The sequence below is a fragment of the Baudoinia panamericana genome (assembly GCF_000338955.1).
Source record: "Baudoinia panamericana UAMH 10762 unplaced genomic scaffold BAUCOscaffold_13, whole genome shotgun sequence".
Lineage (NCBI taxonomy): Eukaryota > Fungi > Ascomycota > Dothideomycetes > Mycosphaerellales > Teratosphaeriaceae > Baudoinia > Baudoinia panamericana.
In genome coordinates this window covers 38,377-51,594 of record NW_006911269.1, presented here as the reverse complement: position 1 = coordinate 51,594, position 13,218 = coordinate 38,377, and the positions used below count along the sequence as shown (strand labels likewise).

Sequence of the window (13,218 nt, the reverse complement as noted above, 5' to 3'; positions counted from 1 at the left end):
AAGCGCGGAATAAGTCTGCCCGCCAAGGCTGCTGCATCGGCTACATGCAACATGTCTCTGTATCATGAAGCTGCGAAGATTTTAGATGACGTCCGAGGGGAGCGAGTTTCCATCAAGTCACTTGTATATGGTCGCAAAGACTGGAAGACCGACAGCAAGACACTCTTCGCCCTCGCTACTGAGGCGGCGAAATGGAGCAAGGTCTTGTCCGAGGTACTGGAGCGGAGTGGCGTCCTCAAGGTTGAGAAGCAGGTGAGCAAGGTCCATAGTCGCTACCCAGGATAGTGTGACTGATCCTCTCAACAGCTGAAGCCAACTTTAGCCGTCGTTCTGGTCCATGACCTCTTCCTCTCCAAGCGAGGAATAGCACTGCCAGCATCTCATGGCCTAAATCTCGCTGTATCAAAGCACAAAGTACGATTGTCAGCTGAGCTTACGAAGGCACGCTTGAGACGAGGCTTTGCTACGCTCGATGCTCTCCGCGCCAGCATCAACGGACGCACATCCGGACCTAGTGGCAGCGATTCTGGCTTAATTCCTGAGAACAGTGTTTTGGCCAAACGTCCGCGCTGGATACGGATCAACACTCTCAAAACCACCCTTGCTCAGGCGCTTGCTTCGACTTTCGCAGAGTACGAACAGGTCTCTAGACTGTCCGATGTGCTCGAAGCACCCCCTCGAGATGCGAAGATCCTGCACATCGACGAGCACATTCCGGACCTTATTGCCATCTCCGTCGGCATCGATCTTACGACTAGCAAAGCATACCGAGCGGGCGAGCTTATACTGCAGGACAAAGCCTCTTGTTTCCCGGCATACCTACTCGACCCGCAGCCAGGAGATGGCGACGTAATCGATGCTTGTGCGGCACCCGGCAACAAGACGACGCATTTGGCGGCACTCTCGACTACGCTACCAGGCGAGACGTGCAACAGAGGGTCAGAGAATCGTGTGATCGCATGCGAGAAGGATGCCACTCGCTCAGAAACACTACGAAAGATGCTTCTGCTGGCTGGGGCTGATCGGGTGGTCAGTGTGAAGGCGCGGCAAGACTTCATGAAAATGGACCCAACAACACCAGAGTTCGCGAACGTTAAAGCACTCCTCTTGGACCCAAGCTGCTCGGGCTCGGGAATTGTAGGTCGAGATGGTGTTGGCATCCCGATACATCTGCCCAATGTTGACGCCGAAGAGGGCGACACAAACGTAGGGAGAAAACGAAGCAAGAAACGCAAACGAGGTCGTGACGATGATCCGAAGACGATCCCGTCGGAGGAGGACACAGCGCACACCGTCGACATGAGCGAAGAGCAACCGAATATAGAAGAAGGCGAGAAGCTGAAGTCTCGATTAGCCAACCTCTCAGCCTTCCAACTGCGTCTCCTGGAGCACGCGATGAGCTTTCCGACAGCCCAGCGCATCACTTACAGCACTTGTTCCATCCACGCCGAGGAGAATGAGCACGTTGTCATTCGCGCGTTATACTCCGCCGTAGCCCGAAAGTGCGGCTGGCGCATCATGAAGCGCCATGAGCAGGTTGAAGGCATGCAGAGATGGCATCTTCGCGGTCATCAGAACGCAGTTGGCGTTGCATTTACAGCGCTCGCGAACGAGCCTGGCATTGATGCAGAGCCACTAAGGCCTTCGGATGTCGCTGAAGTCGCTGAAGCCTGCATTCGATGTGACAAGAACGGGAAAGACGGGACGATGGGTTTCTTCGTCGCTGGGTTTGTGAGAGACGTCGGACCGCACCTAGCGAGACTAGATGCCGTTCACGAGACTGCAGCGCAGAGTGCCGAAGCGGACGTTGATGACTGGAGTGGCTTCGATGGTGATTGATACCGACTCCATTGCTGAACCTAACCCTTGATGAGCGTGAAGTGTTTGAGCACCATAAGTCGTGCCTCCTCGAGCTCAACGTGGGATGGCAGTGCGCAAGCCCGCTCTTCACTTCGCTTGATGATAATCAAATGTGAACATATTTTACCAAGACTGTCACCGCTCTCGAGATACTTGCGCCAGAGCCGATGACTACTATCGGTGCTATGAGTGTTGATATTCATTGTAAGAGCATTAGTCCAAGCCGCCAGGAGGATCGCTTCCATGACGTTTACGGCTCCCAACGCGTTGTGAATGAGTTGGAAAGAGGTGTAAGTGTTACTTGTCGCGACTCTCTCCTACTGTCAACAACTGCTCCCCTGACGTCCTCTTCCATACACTACTCTCATGCCAGCCGAAACCATATTTGGCGATGTCCGCGGCCTCGCCACTAAGTCATGCGTCCCACTCTGAAAGCTGCAGGCCTGAATCGTACAGATACCGCCGCCCGGTATGTCAACGGCGAGTCTGAGCGCCGTATTGGCGAAGCCGAGCTCGCCAAAGACTTCATTCTCGACACCAAGATCCTATACGAGCGTGACGGCAGTGGCACACTTACTGCTGAAGCAATCGAGAAGAGCCTCTGCAATAGTTTCCGAGTCATGCGGACCGAGAAAGTCAACGTATTATATTGACATGCGTCCAACTACGCCAAGCCGTTGGAGGAGACTGCTAAGGCGATGAATGAACAGTATCAGAAAGGCCGCTTCACTCTACTTGGTTTGTCAAACTTCATGGTCGAAAGGGTCCAGACATGGCTCGACATTGCCTCCAAGAACAACTATATCAAACCCACCGTCTATGAAGGTCACTATTACCTCCTTTGCCGGACCCACGAGGACACGCTTCTGCCACTTCTTCGTCAGAATGGCATGGTCTATAACGCCTACTCTCCCCTTGCTGGCGGGTTTCTACTCGGCAATTGTACTGAAGATGGACTGCAGGGCGGGACGCGCTACTCCAATCCGGCAAGTCCTTACGTGAAATGGTATAGCACGCCCGCCATGCATGCAGCTATGAAGCAGCTGAGAGCCATTTCGGAGACGACCAGTCTGGCGATGGACGACTTGAGTTTGAGGTGGTTGAAGTATCACTCTGCGCTCGGCAATGAACATGGCATCATATTGGGCGCAAGTAAGCCGGAGCATGTCGAGAGAGGTACTGCATTGCTTGGTAAGGGGCCGCTGGAAGAGTCAGTCGTGCGAGAGCTGAACGCTCTTTGGAATGAGCCAACAGTAAAGGAGGACGCGGATAAGGTTGTTGACTTCACGCAGAAGGAGAGGTCGTAGCCGTGCCCTAAGCTCTCGGTCCTAATCAGACGTGTGGGCCGCGTTCTGCTGAGCTCATAAGGCAGGGAAGACTCCGGCGACATCTCTGACGTAGCGAGCAAACTGTGATGGAGCGACGTTCGGTGGAAGTGCCTCTCGTTACTACCACTCAAATGCAGCTGTGCTCAGTGCCGGGGCTCAGCCTGACTACGTCCGCTTACGATCTTTCTGCTCCGAATGTGCGCCATGAGAACCATCAAAGTAATGCGTGAAGCCATCCATCCTCGTTCGCCTAATCTCCACCACCAACCGCACGTGCTGTTCCGAATATCAGCGACCGCTCAAAGTAAAGCACTTAAACGACCGAGACTCACTGTAAACATTGCAAGCACTGTGTGCGACAACCTTTCTGATCTGACCCTTCTCCTCTAAGTCCGCGAGCGCTCTCCGCGCCACGGAGCCATTGATCTTGAGTCTGTCCACAAGTACGGCGACGGTGATGAGGCGGTAGGATTGAACGTCCTTGTCCAGCTTGTCGGTGATGTTCTTGTCGAGGACAACGGCATGCTGTGCCTTGTCCTTCACTGTGTATCACAGCAGTATGTCAGCAAGTGTGCGTCGTGCGCAGCTGGTCCAGTGCATGATCGCATACCCTTTCCCTTTGACCACTTCTTCTTTTGCTTCTTGCCTCCTGTTGCTGCGGGCGCCATGATGTGCTGCTGTGCTGAGGGACTGATGATGAAGTTGTCGTCGACGGCGAGTTCGAATCAAAGTGCGGCCTTGGCGCGGGGAGACTCACGTGGAGGTTGTCGCCTAAGGCACATCAAGTACGGACAACGCAGCTATGGTAACCTTGTACCAAGGGGGCCATTTTCTGCGGAACGATCGCGGTAGGGTCGAAGGCTGTATGAGGGTGATCTCACACGATGCTTTCGGGCGCGAAGCATAGCTGATAGTGGACAATGTATCATCTGTTCAAGTCCATCTACCTCCATGCTACCAGCAAGGAAGAGTATTCGGTCCTCCTGCTTGGCCTGGACAACGCCGGGAAGACCACCTTACTAGAACAGATTAAAGCAATATACAGCCCAGATCATCACCCAAACCTCAACACGGTACCGACTGTGGGTCAAAATGTCAGCTTGATAGATTTACCGGACTGCTACCTCCGTATCTGGGACGTTGGCGGGCAGCACAGTTTGAGGGGACTGTGGCAAAGCTACTACGGCAGTGCGCACGCCATAGTCTTTGTCGTTGACAGTAGTGATGTTGGCGATGCTGATATTGAGCGGCTTGGTAAGGACGGTGGCAGCTTAGAGCACGAAGGGCGCTTGGGAGAGTGCAAGCTTGTGCTTGAAGATGTGTTGCAGAATGAGGAGACGGAGGGTGTGCCCGTGCTTGTGCTGGCGAACAAGCAGGACAGAGAGGACTGTGTGGAGGTGGTGCGGATCAAGGAAGGTTTAGTGAGGAAGGTGTTTGAGGGCGAGAAGGGCACGAATGTCAGAGATAGCAGAGTGCTCCCGCTCAGTGCATTGACGGGAACAGGAGTGAAGGAGGCGGTGGAGTGGTTGTGTAGTCGTGTCAAGTGGAACAAGGAGGCTAGACCGCCAGTCATGAGGTGAGGTACGTGAGGTCTTTTGCACGCTGGAGACAGCCAGCAACGATCGTCGGGTGGATCATCCCTCAGAGCGCCTCTCAACTTGGCATATTGTGCAGGTGTTTCCCCTGGACCACTGAAGACCTTCAGGATTGCTTTTGGAGAAGGCTTCCATACCCTTTTGCACGACCACAAAGGGCGAGCAAACAACCTGTCAGGCCGCCAATCACGAAGACTTTGCGGCAGTCACCTGCAAGATGATATACTTTTTGTTGCGCGCAAAATTCTCGCCGAGCAACCGCGCAGTAAAGTCCTGAACTGGAAGGGATGCACCTTCACACGATGACTATCGAGTCGTTGGAGACGGCGCACCATCGACACTTCCTGTGGGCGCTTTGGCGACAGGTCGAGGGCATTGTGACCGGACCCCGCTTAAGCAGAGCGGCCGCGTGCCAGACCATGCATCAGGTTGGGAGTTTCTCATCGATCGAAGCGTCGCACAAGGAAGCTGCTCTCTGCGGTGGTGCTCCCAAACGTCCTTATGTATAGGTAAGCAAACTGGACTGTCCCGCTAGGTGTTCTGCGCTGATCTCCACCACAGATACAAAAGCAATGCATCACAATCCTTCCTCCCGAGCTTCGCAACAGCATCTGTGGACGTACATTCGCGCCAAGAAGATCAGACACGTCAAGACTAGCTTCAGTCATAAGAATGGCGCCGTTATATGGCGCCCTTTCGTTTGCGTGTCGGAGAAGGACGACATGGCGTTCGCCAAACGCACCAAGATCGCTTCTCAACAGCCCTCGGCCCAGCGACCGAGCGATGATCGTCAAGGCCTTGCTTGCCGTCCTCACCAGTACTGTCGCATGACTGTCTGCATACTGAGAAGCGCTGGGCGAGAGTGCTGCAATCGTGTTGCTTAACTCAGCAATAGGCTACCCTCCTGCCATTTCACAACAGCATCTTCGTCCTTCAGTCAACTGGTGCGCTGGGCGTCCTTGCCAAGTATCTCATGTCGTCGCAAGCTCAGGCCGTCCGCTCAATTCCTGTTCATGTTGGGAACACTCAGACACCAACCTTGCCACCGCGGACCTGCTCGAAAACCGGCTTGCGGACCTCGAAGAGCTTACTCTGCCAGTATAGATCTGCTTGCTCACACGTTCTTTCGCATTCTCAGATGTGCGTGATTCACTACGTGAGCGGGAATGTCGAATGTCCGTCTTCAGCGGGATCGCAAGGAAGGCGACTGGGCGGCGTATGTCGGTTATTAATGAAAGATGTGCATGCGACAACAGCGCTTCCAACCATGTGATGACGGGGGGAGGATGAGACAGACAGAAGCAAGTGTCTCCTGCGGATGGGCTATGCTTCGCTGCCAGAACTCGACAAGCAAGGGCGAAGGAGGGCAAAGGGAAGCAGTGTCTGAAGATCACAAGCTTGCAGTCCATACCAAGTAACGGGATGGCCAAAACTTTCCCTTAGAAATACTTGTCTCGGAGCGCCTTACCTTGTATTGACGTCCGATGCGCTTTACTCTTAGCGTCGTCACTTTAACAAACAGGCCTGCACGCCTACTACCGTAACGAGTGTATCTGAAAGTTTCGGGTCAAGCAGATCAGTGGTCATGCCGCTGACGAGGTAAAGAGGCGATATGTGGATTCTACGGTAAGTTCCATCAGCTTTTGATACTCCGTCATTCACCCTTCTCTGTCGCCACGAATTCTGCTACCGATCAGGAGTTGTGCCATTCGCGTCAAAAGGGCAGGGGAGCTAGCCCTTGTCATTCAGAAAATCGTGGTCGATAACGTAGAGCCCGTCCATGTTGCGGTGCCGGGCCAATCATATGCATAGCCCGTAATCATTGAATTGACCTTCTACTGCTAAGCAAGCAAAGTTCGAGGTGGCAGGGAACACCACTCACGCTGCCAGCGCAGATTGCCTGGCTCGGCTGTCTCCGTACAGCCTACAGACTAGTGGTTGAGCATGGCGGGTCGCAGTCGAGAACAACGCTCGTGAGTCCACTGCTAATGGCATCCTAATCATCATGGCTCTCCGAGGTACGTCCACTTTAGAGCCTGGGCGTTCCGAGCAAGTCCCCGGACTCTGATGGTCTGCTCATCGCCAGGCACAATGTCAAGAGCGCTGTCGTGCACAAGCACACCTTCCCGCTCTTCGAAGACAAGTCCCTTAGTTGGCTTCGCGGCTTTCACCAGGATCTTATCACCGCTCGGCGCCACCTCAACCCCTCGATCGCTGAAGTCAAGGTATTTAAGCGGTTGCGGCCAGTCAACGTCTCTCGAGACGATCTCACCACCCACCCATACACGTGCGGCGAGCACATGCGGCTCCTCCTTCGCATGGTCGATCGTGCCTGTCAGGACTTCTGTGGTACCATTAGGCACAACTTTAATGTCCTGCTTCACAAATTTCTCCTTTATCTCCTTTCCACTCGCGATGCTGATGAAGCGCAGTTCGACGGTTGCTGTCACGTCGGTGGCCTTGCTGCTTGCCACCCAACATTCCCAATCGCTGGTCTTCGCCGGACGCGCATGAACAACGCTCCAGTCATGATGCGCTCTTTTCACCGCAACGGCAACAGGTGCCAGCACTCTCCGCATCGCATAGTAGGCCGGCTTCTTTCGCAGGAAGTAGTCGACTATTGCCCACGAAGTTACCGGCCAGCAGTCATTGAGCTGCCACACCAATGCTCCACCACAGTGACGCTTTTGACCCCACTGCTGCCTCCAGCCCCTGTATCCAAACATGAGCGCTTCTGCCTGGCTCAACTGGGTAAGATGGATGAACTTCTCGAGGTCCGTATGTGTCCTGAAGTTCTCAACCAAGTACGTGGCGATCCGTCGCTCGTGGCCGTCCGCCTTGTTGTGGAAATCGATCATATGGCTTTGCGGGTATAGTTGTGAAGGGTCAGTGACGAAGTACTTGATCGTGTCAATATGCGGAAATGCCTCCATGCCGAACTCTGAGTTGAACCTGCCTCCTAGCTTATCAAAGATCTGGTACTTCTCCTGTGTACCATGCCAGACGTTCCACTGGTGCATATCGCCAACTGTGGGGTCAGAAGAGATCTTGCCGTCTCCCCACGGCGAGCCTGGATGATACGGTACATGCGGCGAGTGTGCAGCCACAACTTCAGGCAGAAGCTTTTCGTAGATGTACCGCGCAGGGAAGTCTGTCTTGAGCCAGCTTTGAGGGTCTTTGTCTTCATACTTGTACGTCAGCCCGCATGCTTCCTGCACCTGATAGTCCTCGTTGTTGCCAGCATAAATGATTAGGGAAGGATGGTGCCGTAACCGCTTCGTCTGGCAGACACATTCGGCTTCTATCGACTTCAACATTTCTGGAAACGCAGGATAGTTGCCACAGCCAAACATGAAGTCTTGCCACACAAGGATCCCAAGCTCGTCGCAGATGTCGTAGAAGACGTCCTCCTCCCAGATACCGCCACCCCATATGCGGATCATAACCTGATAACCATCCACCATCATTTCCAGCCATTTACGGTACTTGGCTTCTGTAATGCGAGGCGTGAAGCTGTCCGCCGGGATCCAATCAGAGCCACCACAGAAGACATCGATGCCATTGACGCGGAAGTAGAAGGTCTTGCCGGTCTCGTCTGGCTGTTGCACAAGTTCACCTTTCCGAAATCCAGTGCGTCTCGATAGGGAGTGAAGGTCATGCTGTCCAGTGGAAGCGGTGGCAGTCACGGTGTACAATGGCTGCTCACCATAGCCATGCGGGTACCATAGCCTTGGCTCGTTGACATGGAACTCTACTTTGGCCTGTCCATCGCTATCGACGTCGGCGGAGCCCTTGAACACCTCCTTGCCCTGGAATGACGCCGAAAAGTCGACTGCCTTCGCCGAGCTGCCTTCCACAATAGCTGTGATCGTGCCGCTAACCTTGTCGAGCGTGTCATGCACGGTGTAGTCGACCCGAAGATCTTCCACACGTGCCTGGTAGGTTTCCACTCTTACAGCACGCCAGGGACCGCAAGTCATCAGCACCGGGCCCCAGTCCCAACCCCAATGGTATTGTGCCTTCCGTACCGCCAAACGCGCCATGTCGCCGTTGAAGCCAACCCACTTGTGCTCTGGATGTGCGTCTTTGATCTTGCGTGCTTCGAGCAGCGCCGGCTTGAACTCAATCTCCAGCATGTTGAGGTTCCCGTGTTTCAGCTCGCTCGTCACGTCTAGCCTATGCATAAGCCACATGTTGTCGCTCTCTAGAATCACCTTGCCGTTGAGCATCACAGTCGCGAATGTGTCGAGGCCGTCAAAGGCCAGAACATGCTTCGTGCCCTCATCTGCCTTGGGGATGTCCGGCAGCTGGACCCTATAGCTCCATGACTTCTCTCCCACCCACTCACACTTGAGCTCGTTAAAGCCGAGGAAAGGATCCTCTATGCTTAGGCAGTGTTAGCCAGCGGTATCCTAACGCTCGTGTAGACTCACATTTTGTTGTCCATCAAATCGAGATGGACATTAGTAGGCACTCGTGCCACCGGTAACCACTCTTCCACATCGGTCTGCTTGAATTGCCAGCCTTGGCCAAGCTCACGAACGGTCAGAGGCACTGCCATGCTGGTCTGTCTTCAGTCACAGATAAGAAGAATGGAGGGAGGATGCAAGTCGGGAGAGGCCCGTGACGACGGAGTAGGAGAAGAAGGAAGGGACAGAAGTGACTTAGCCTGCATGGAGCTCAAGTACAGCAGGTGATGTTAGCCCTTCCTGACACAGATTAGCCGGTGACCTGCCAACACGATGCGCCTAGGTAAAGGCACGCTGCATTCTTCACACAAAATGAACTCACATTCTGGTTGCAACCGCGGCCTCACAGCTTGTGGGTTACGAAGACGGTTACAGATCGGAGGGGCACGTTGGAATAGCGCACTAACTTCAAAGAGTAATGCAAATCCGCGGAGTGCCTTTTCGGGCATCAACACGTGATCGACAGTGGAAAGGACACAATCTACAGTTGCAAATTACATACCCCGGTGTAATGTTGTTTGGATTGTCAAGGCTGTTCTCAGCCTTTAACTACGCCAATATGACCACCAGCCCGGCATAGTCTGCCGAGTACATGTGCAAGTGTGTCAGACCAAGCAGCGTGATACCCTGCCTCGCCCTCTCAGGGCCTCCGACTGCCTCCCTCCGTCTCTTTGATCTGCGTCGAGCAGTGGTTCGAACACTATTCCCGTCCATGGCACAGTCAATCCAGTGTAATGTGGAGCGGTAGCGAAGCGAGCGGTGCTCACGCATCCGTCAGCTCAATGCTCCTCCTTTGGCAGAACTCCGGGTGCGGCAGACTCGCACCGAGAGACACATTGAAAACATTGCGCACAGGGCTGCTGGTGCTGGCGCTGCGGGCGCATGTCATAGAAACCACAACCTGCGGTGTCTCGAGAGACTGACAAAGTTGTGATGTGCCGCAAAAGGTATGCTGGCGTTAAGAGCCTCGTGACCACTCACATAGTCCACGAGGAAAGCAGATACCGTGTCCTGGTTGGAGACTGGCTGGTTGTCGATTTGCAAACCCATTCAGCTCTAAAAGTCGCAGAGGCGGGACACTCCCAGCATGCGATCGATCCGATCAGCCGCTCAAGGCCTTCTGCACAAGTGCCTTGCATTCGTCCGTCATGGGAATCTGCAACGCCAAATCTTGCCCTTCCTTTGACATCTTCACCCATGTCTTCTTCAAGATGTTGACAATCTTTTCCTCATCATGCTTTTCCTTGAACTCATCGAACTGATCATCCAGAAAGACAAGGCAAGCGACATCCTCCAGCACCTGCACTTCCTCCTCGCCTTGCTTTAGTCCTTCTTTCTCGATCAGAGCCATGCACCTCTTCGTGTCAGTCAGAGGGTAACCACACTCGTCAAGTATCTGCCCCACCAGCTGTGCCTGTCGCTTTTTGAGGTGAGTTCGCCAGGTATGGTAGCCAATTCGCGTCATGGGGTATTTGTCGCGAGGCACCTCCCATCGGCGGAAATGCTGCCCACAAACTGCGAGCTTGAGGACGTCCGAGGCATCTGGCGCTCGTTTCGCTAGGTAGGACTCCATTTGCTCTGCATAATGCGTCTCATAAGGTACCTCTTTCCCGTCGCTGGTTGTGTGCTTGTTCGGGTCTTCATCGTGCGCCTTATAGATCTTTAAGCGTGCTTTCTCGTAATCGGGCGACATCATTTACAACAGCTGATATGTACGCAACACACGCCAATGCCTATTCAGCACTGGTACTTGGACACCTCAGAATCGCTTCGTCCCGCTCACACTGATTCCGCCCCACCCAAATTGAACGTTCGCCTATCGCGCCGAAATAACGAGCAGGGATGTCATCGTTGCAGACCGCAACCAGCTCCCATTGGTTCACCGGTGCCTCTCCGGCTCACTGCAAGGGTCAGCCTTACGTCGATCGGATGTCAGATCTGGGAAAACGACCTCGCGCATGTCGCGGCTGCGCGGTATAACATTCTGCGAACTCACTGTGCTCATCACACCACCGCCCGCAGCAGTCAACCGTCCCGTGACTGCAACTATGGCACATAGCGCTTCTCTATTGGCCGTCTCCTTGAAGTTGAAAGACCAAGCCTGCACCCCGAGACGTCTCCATCCGGCCACTTACCGTTAGGTAATACCCAGGCTCAGCGAAGGCAAACCTTCAAAGTCTTATAACAGCTTTGCCTCTCTTTTCCACTGCACGTCCTTCTGCCTGCCCTGTCCTTCAGCAGAGTATTCTGTTTCCTTCATTTGTATGGCGCTGGAGGCTTCCTGTGCTCTTTTCTCTGCCTTTCGCTGCTGCTCGTCTTTCTGCTAAATAAAAAGTCACAATGACCGCACATGACGCAGATGCTAGGATAGAGCCGCGCCATGATGTCGAGGCGCGGTCTCATCCCGACCATCATGACTTCGAGAGCCAGGCCGCATCAACCGAAAAGTCTGCTACGATACTTGACTGGGACGGACCGAACGATTCCGCCAATCCGTTCAACTGGCCCGAGTCTCGCAAATGGATGGTCATAGGCGCAGCTCTGCTATGCACACTCACAGTGCCGTGGAATGGTACTTCCATCACCGTGGCCGCGCAGGAGATCAACCAGCAGTTCGGCATTAGCGACGCCAATTTCCCAAATAGTTACTGGCCTGTCACTTCATGGAGTCTGGGAGGCGCAGTGTTCATTATCATCTTTCTCCCGCTCATGGAGGATGTCGGCATTCGCATCGGATTTCTTGTGTCTTACGTCTTCTTTCTGCTTATGATCATACCGCAAGCGCTTGCTCGCAACTTCGCTACCTTAATAGTCACGCGGTTCTTCAGCGGTGGATGCGTGGCTTTGCTGGCGAACACACTCGGATCTGCTATCCCCGACTTATGGGCAGAGGACTGGGCGAGAAGCTTCCCCGTGAGTCTGTACATCATCACGTACTTGATGGGGTCTACACTTGCGCCGCCCATTTTTGCTGGGGTAATGCAGTATATCGGTAACTGGAGGTGGTAAGTAATCGTAGATGTGTACGGTTTGATATGGTACCCACTAACACCAATTCAGGATCTTCTACATCCAGCTCATCGTCTATGGAGCTCTCCTCCCATTCTTCTTTCTCTTCATCCGCGAGACACGAGGGTCCGTGATATTGCGCCGCCGTGCCAACCAAATCCGAAAGACTACTGGCAGACTCGTATATACCGCCGAGCAGCTTGACCAGCCTCCACTCTACTACCGCCTCTACAAGTCCAGCACGCGACCAATCTACCTGCTGGTGACTGAGCCTGTTCTGCTCGCCAGCACGCTGTGGTCAGCCTTCAGCTTCGGTACCGTGTTCCTCTTCACGCAGTCCGTCGGACAAGTCTTCACAGGTCTGTACGGCTGGGAGGAGTACAGCATTGGCTACGTACAGACTGCCGTTGTCATAGGAGAACTACTCGGTTGGGTCGCTCAGCGATACTCCATCTACCTATACACCGCATCAGCGAAGCGCAATACAGAGGCGCCTGGCACACCCATTCCCGAAGCGAGGCTCTACGTCAGTGCGTTCGCCTCGTTCGGCGGTATTGTAGGCGGAATGTTCGTCTATGCATGGACAGCATACCCATCTATACCATGGATCGCACCCGCAATTGGTCTGGCTATGGTGGGCTTCGGCATCCAACTTGTCGTCTCCGCCGTTGCCGACTACATACTCGACGCATACGCTGCGTCGAACTATGCGGGCTCGGCGGTCAGTGCAGTTGCGGCAGGTGAGAACGTTGTTGCCGGCATTCTACCCTTGGCTGCGCAGAGCATGTACACAGAACTGGGCTTCCAGTGGGCGAGCACACTGTTGGCATGCTTGGCGCTGCTGCTGAGTCTCGCGCCAGTGGTCTTTATATGGAAGGGTAGATGGTTTAGGGAGAAAAGTCCTTTCATGCGGGCTGGCCAGCAACTGAAGGCTACGGGCTCATAGTGCGCAATCAC

The 13,218-nt window shown here is 54.1% G+C and overlaps 9 protein-coding genes across 9 annotated transcripts; 5 read left to right on the top strand and 4 right to left on the bottom strand.

Moving 5' to 3' along the window:
• Positions 1-38: 38 nt before the first annotated feature.
• On the top strand, positions 39-2,085 carry BAUCODRAFT_96705 (uncharacterized protein). Its single transcript, XM_007682371.1, has 2 exons — positions 39-252; positions 307-2,085. Exons 1-2 carry the CDS (start codon positions 52-54, stop codon positions 1,837-1,839), a joined length of 1,734 nt encoding a protein of 577 aa, XP_007680561.1. The 5' UTR covers positions 39-51; the 3' UTR covers positions 1,840-2,085.
• Positions 2,086-2,145: 60 nt separating this feature from the next.
• Positions 2,146-3,167, top strand: BAUCODRAFT_133984 (uncharacterized protein; the record flags this gene model as incomplete). The annotated part of the gene is made up of 2 exons (XM_007682370.1): positions 2,146-2,501; positions 2,535-3,167. Exons 1-2 carry the CDS (start codon positions 2,277-2,279, stop codon positions 3,165-3,167), a joined length of 858 nt encoding a protein of 285 aa, XP_007680560.1. The 5' UTR covers positions 2,146-2,276.
• A 309-nt stretch (positions 3,168-3,476) lies between these two features.
• Positions 3,477-3,856, bottom strand: BAUCODRAFT_78656 (uncharacterized protein; the record flags this gene model as incomplete). Its single annotated transcript, XM_007682350.1, has 2 exons — positions 3,477-3,730; positions 3,799-3,856. The coding sequence occupies 2 exons, from the start codon at positions 3,854-3,856 to the stop codon at positions 3,477-3,479; spliced, it is 312 nt and encodes a 103-aa protein (XP_007680540.1).
• Positions 3,857-4,009: 153 nt separating this feature from the next.
• On the top strand, positions 4,010-5,061 carry BAUCODRAFT_274508 (uncharacterized protein). The gene has a single exon (XM_007682369.1). It carries the CDS (start codon positions 4,109-4,111, stop codon positions 4,766-4,768), a length of 660 nt encoding a protein of 219 aa, XP_007680559.1. The 5' UTR covers positions 4,010-4,108; the 3' UTR covers positions 4,769-5,061.
• BAUCODRAFT_274500 (uncharacterized protein) lies at positions 5,037-5,711 on the top strand. The gene is made up of 2 exons (XM_007682368.1): positions 5,037-5,292; positions 5,345-5,711. The coding sequence occupies exon 2, from the start codon at positions 5,356-5,358 to the stop codon at positions 5,665-5,667; it is 312 nt and encodes a 103-aa protein (XP_007680558.1). The 5' UTR covers positions 5,037-5,292; positions 5,345-5,355; the 3' UTR covers positions 5,668-5,711.
• Positions 5,711-6,336, bottom strand: BAUCODRAFT_274506 (uncharacterized protein). The gene has a single exon (XM_007682367.1). The coding sequence runs from the start codon at positions 6,190-6,192 to the stop codon at positions 5,755-5,757; it is 438 nt and encodes a 145-aa protein (XP_007680557.1). The 5' UTR covers positions 6,193-6,336; the 3' UTR covers positions 5,711-5,754.
• Position 6,337: 1 nt separating this feature from the next.
• Positions 6,338-9,608, bottom strand: BAUCODRAFT_274505 (glycoside hydrolase family 2 protein). Its single transcript, XM_007682366.1, has 3 exons — positions 9,575-9,608; positions 9,217-9,492; positions 6,338-9,169 (listed from the first exon to the last, which is right to left on the bottom strand). The coding sequence occupies exons 2-3, from the start codon at positions 9,342-9,344 to the stop codon at positions 6,787-6,789; spliced, it is 2,511 nt and encodes an 836-aa protein (XP_007680556.1). The 5' UTR covers positions 9,345-9,492; positions 9,575-9,608; the 3' UTR covers positions 6,338-6,786.
• Positions 9,609-10,354: 746 nt separating this feature from the next.
• BAUCODRAFT_78464 (uncharacterized protein) lies at positions 10,355-10,945 on the bottom strand (the record flags this gene model as incomplete). The annotated part of the gene is made up of 1 exon (XM_007682328.1): positions 10,355-10,945. One exon carries the CDS (start codon positions 10,943-10,945, stop codon positions 10,355-10,357), a length of 591 nt encoding a protein of 196 aa, XP_007680518.1.
• Positions 10,946-11,519: 574 nt separating this feature from the next.
• Positions 11,520-13,207, top strand: BAUCODRAFT_115307 (uncharacterized protein; the record flags this gene model as incomplete). The annotated part of the gene is made up of 2 exons (XM_007682365.1): positions 11,520-12,257; positions 12,313-13,207. The coding sequence occupies exons 1-2, from the start codon at positions 11,593-11,595 to the stop codon at positions 13,205-13,207; spliced, it is 1,560 nt and encodes a 519-aa protein (XP_007680555.1). The 5' UTR covers positions 11,520-11,592.
• Between the last annotated feature and the right edge of the window lie 11 nt (positions 13,208-13,218).

Coding starts and splice junctions, on each gene's coding strand:
- BAUCODRAFT_96705 (XM_007682371.1), top strand. CDS start 52: ATGTCTCTGTATCATGAAGCTGCGAAGATTTTAGATGACGTCCGAGGG. Junction 253..306: donor TCCTCAAGGTTGAGAAGCAG/GTGAGCAAGGTC, acceptor TCCTCTCAACAG/CTGAAGCCAACTTTAGCCGT.
- BAUCODRAFT_274508 (XM_007682369.1), top strand. CDS start 4,109: ATGTATCATCTGTTCAAGTCCATCTACCTCCATGCTACCAGCAAGGAA.
- BAUCODRAFT_274500 (XM_007682368.1), top strand. CDS start 5,356: ATGCATCACAATCCTTCCTCCCGAGCTTCGCAACAGCATCTGTGGACG.
- BAUCODRAFT_274506 (XM_007682367.1), bottom strand. CDS start 6,192: ATGGACTGCAAGCTTGTGATCTTCAGACACTGCTTCCCTTTGCCCTCC.
- BAUCODRAFT_274505 (XM_007682366.1), bottom strand. CDS start 9,344: ATGGCAGTGCCTCTGACCGTTCGTGAGCTTGGCCAAGGCTGGCAATTC. Junction 9,170..9,216: donor GATTTGATGGACAACAAAAT/GTGAGTCTACAC, acceptor ACACTGCCTAAG/CATAGAGGATCCTTTCCTCG.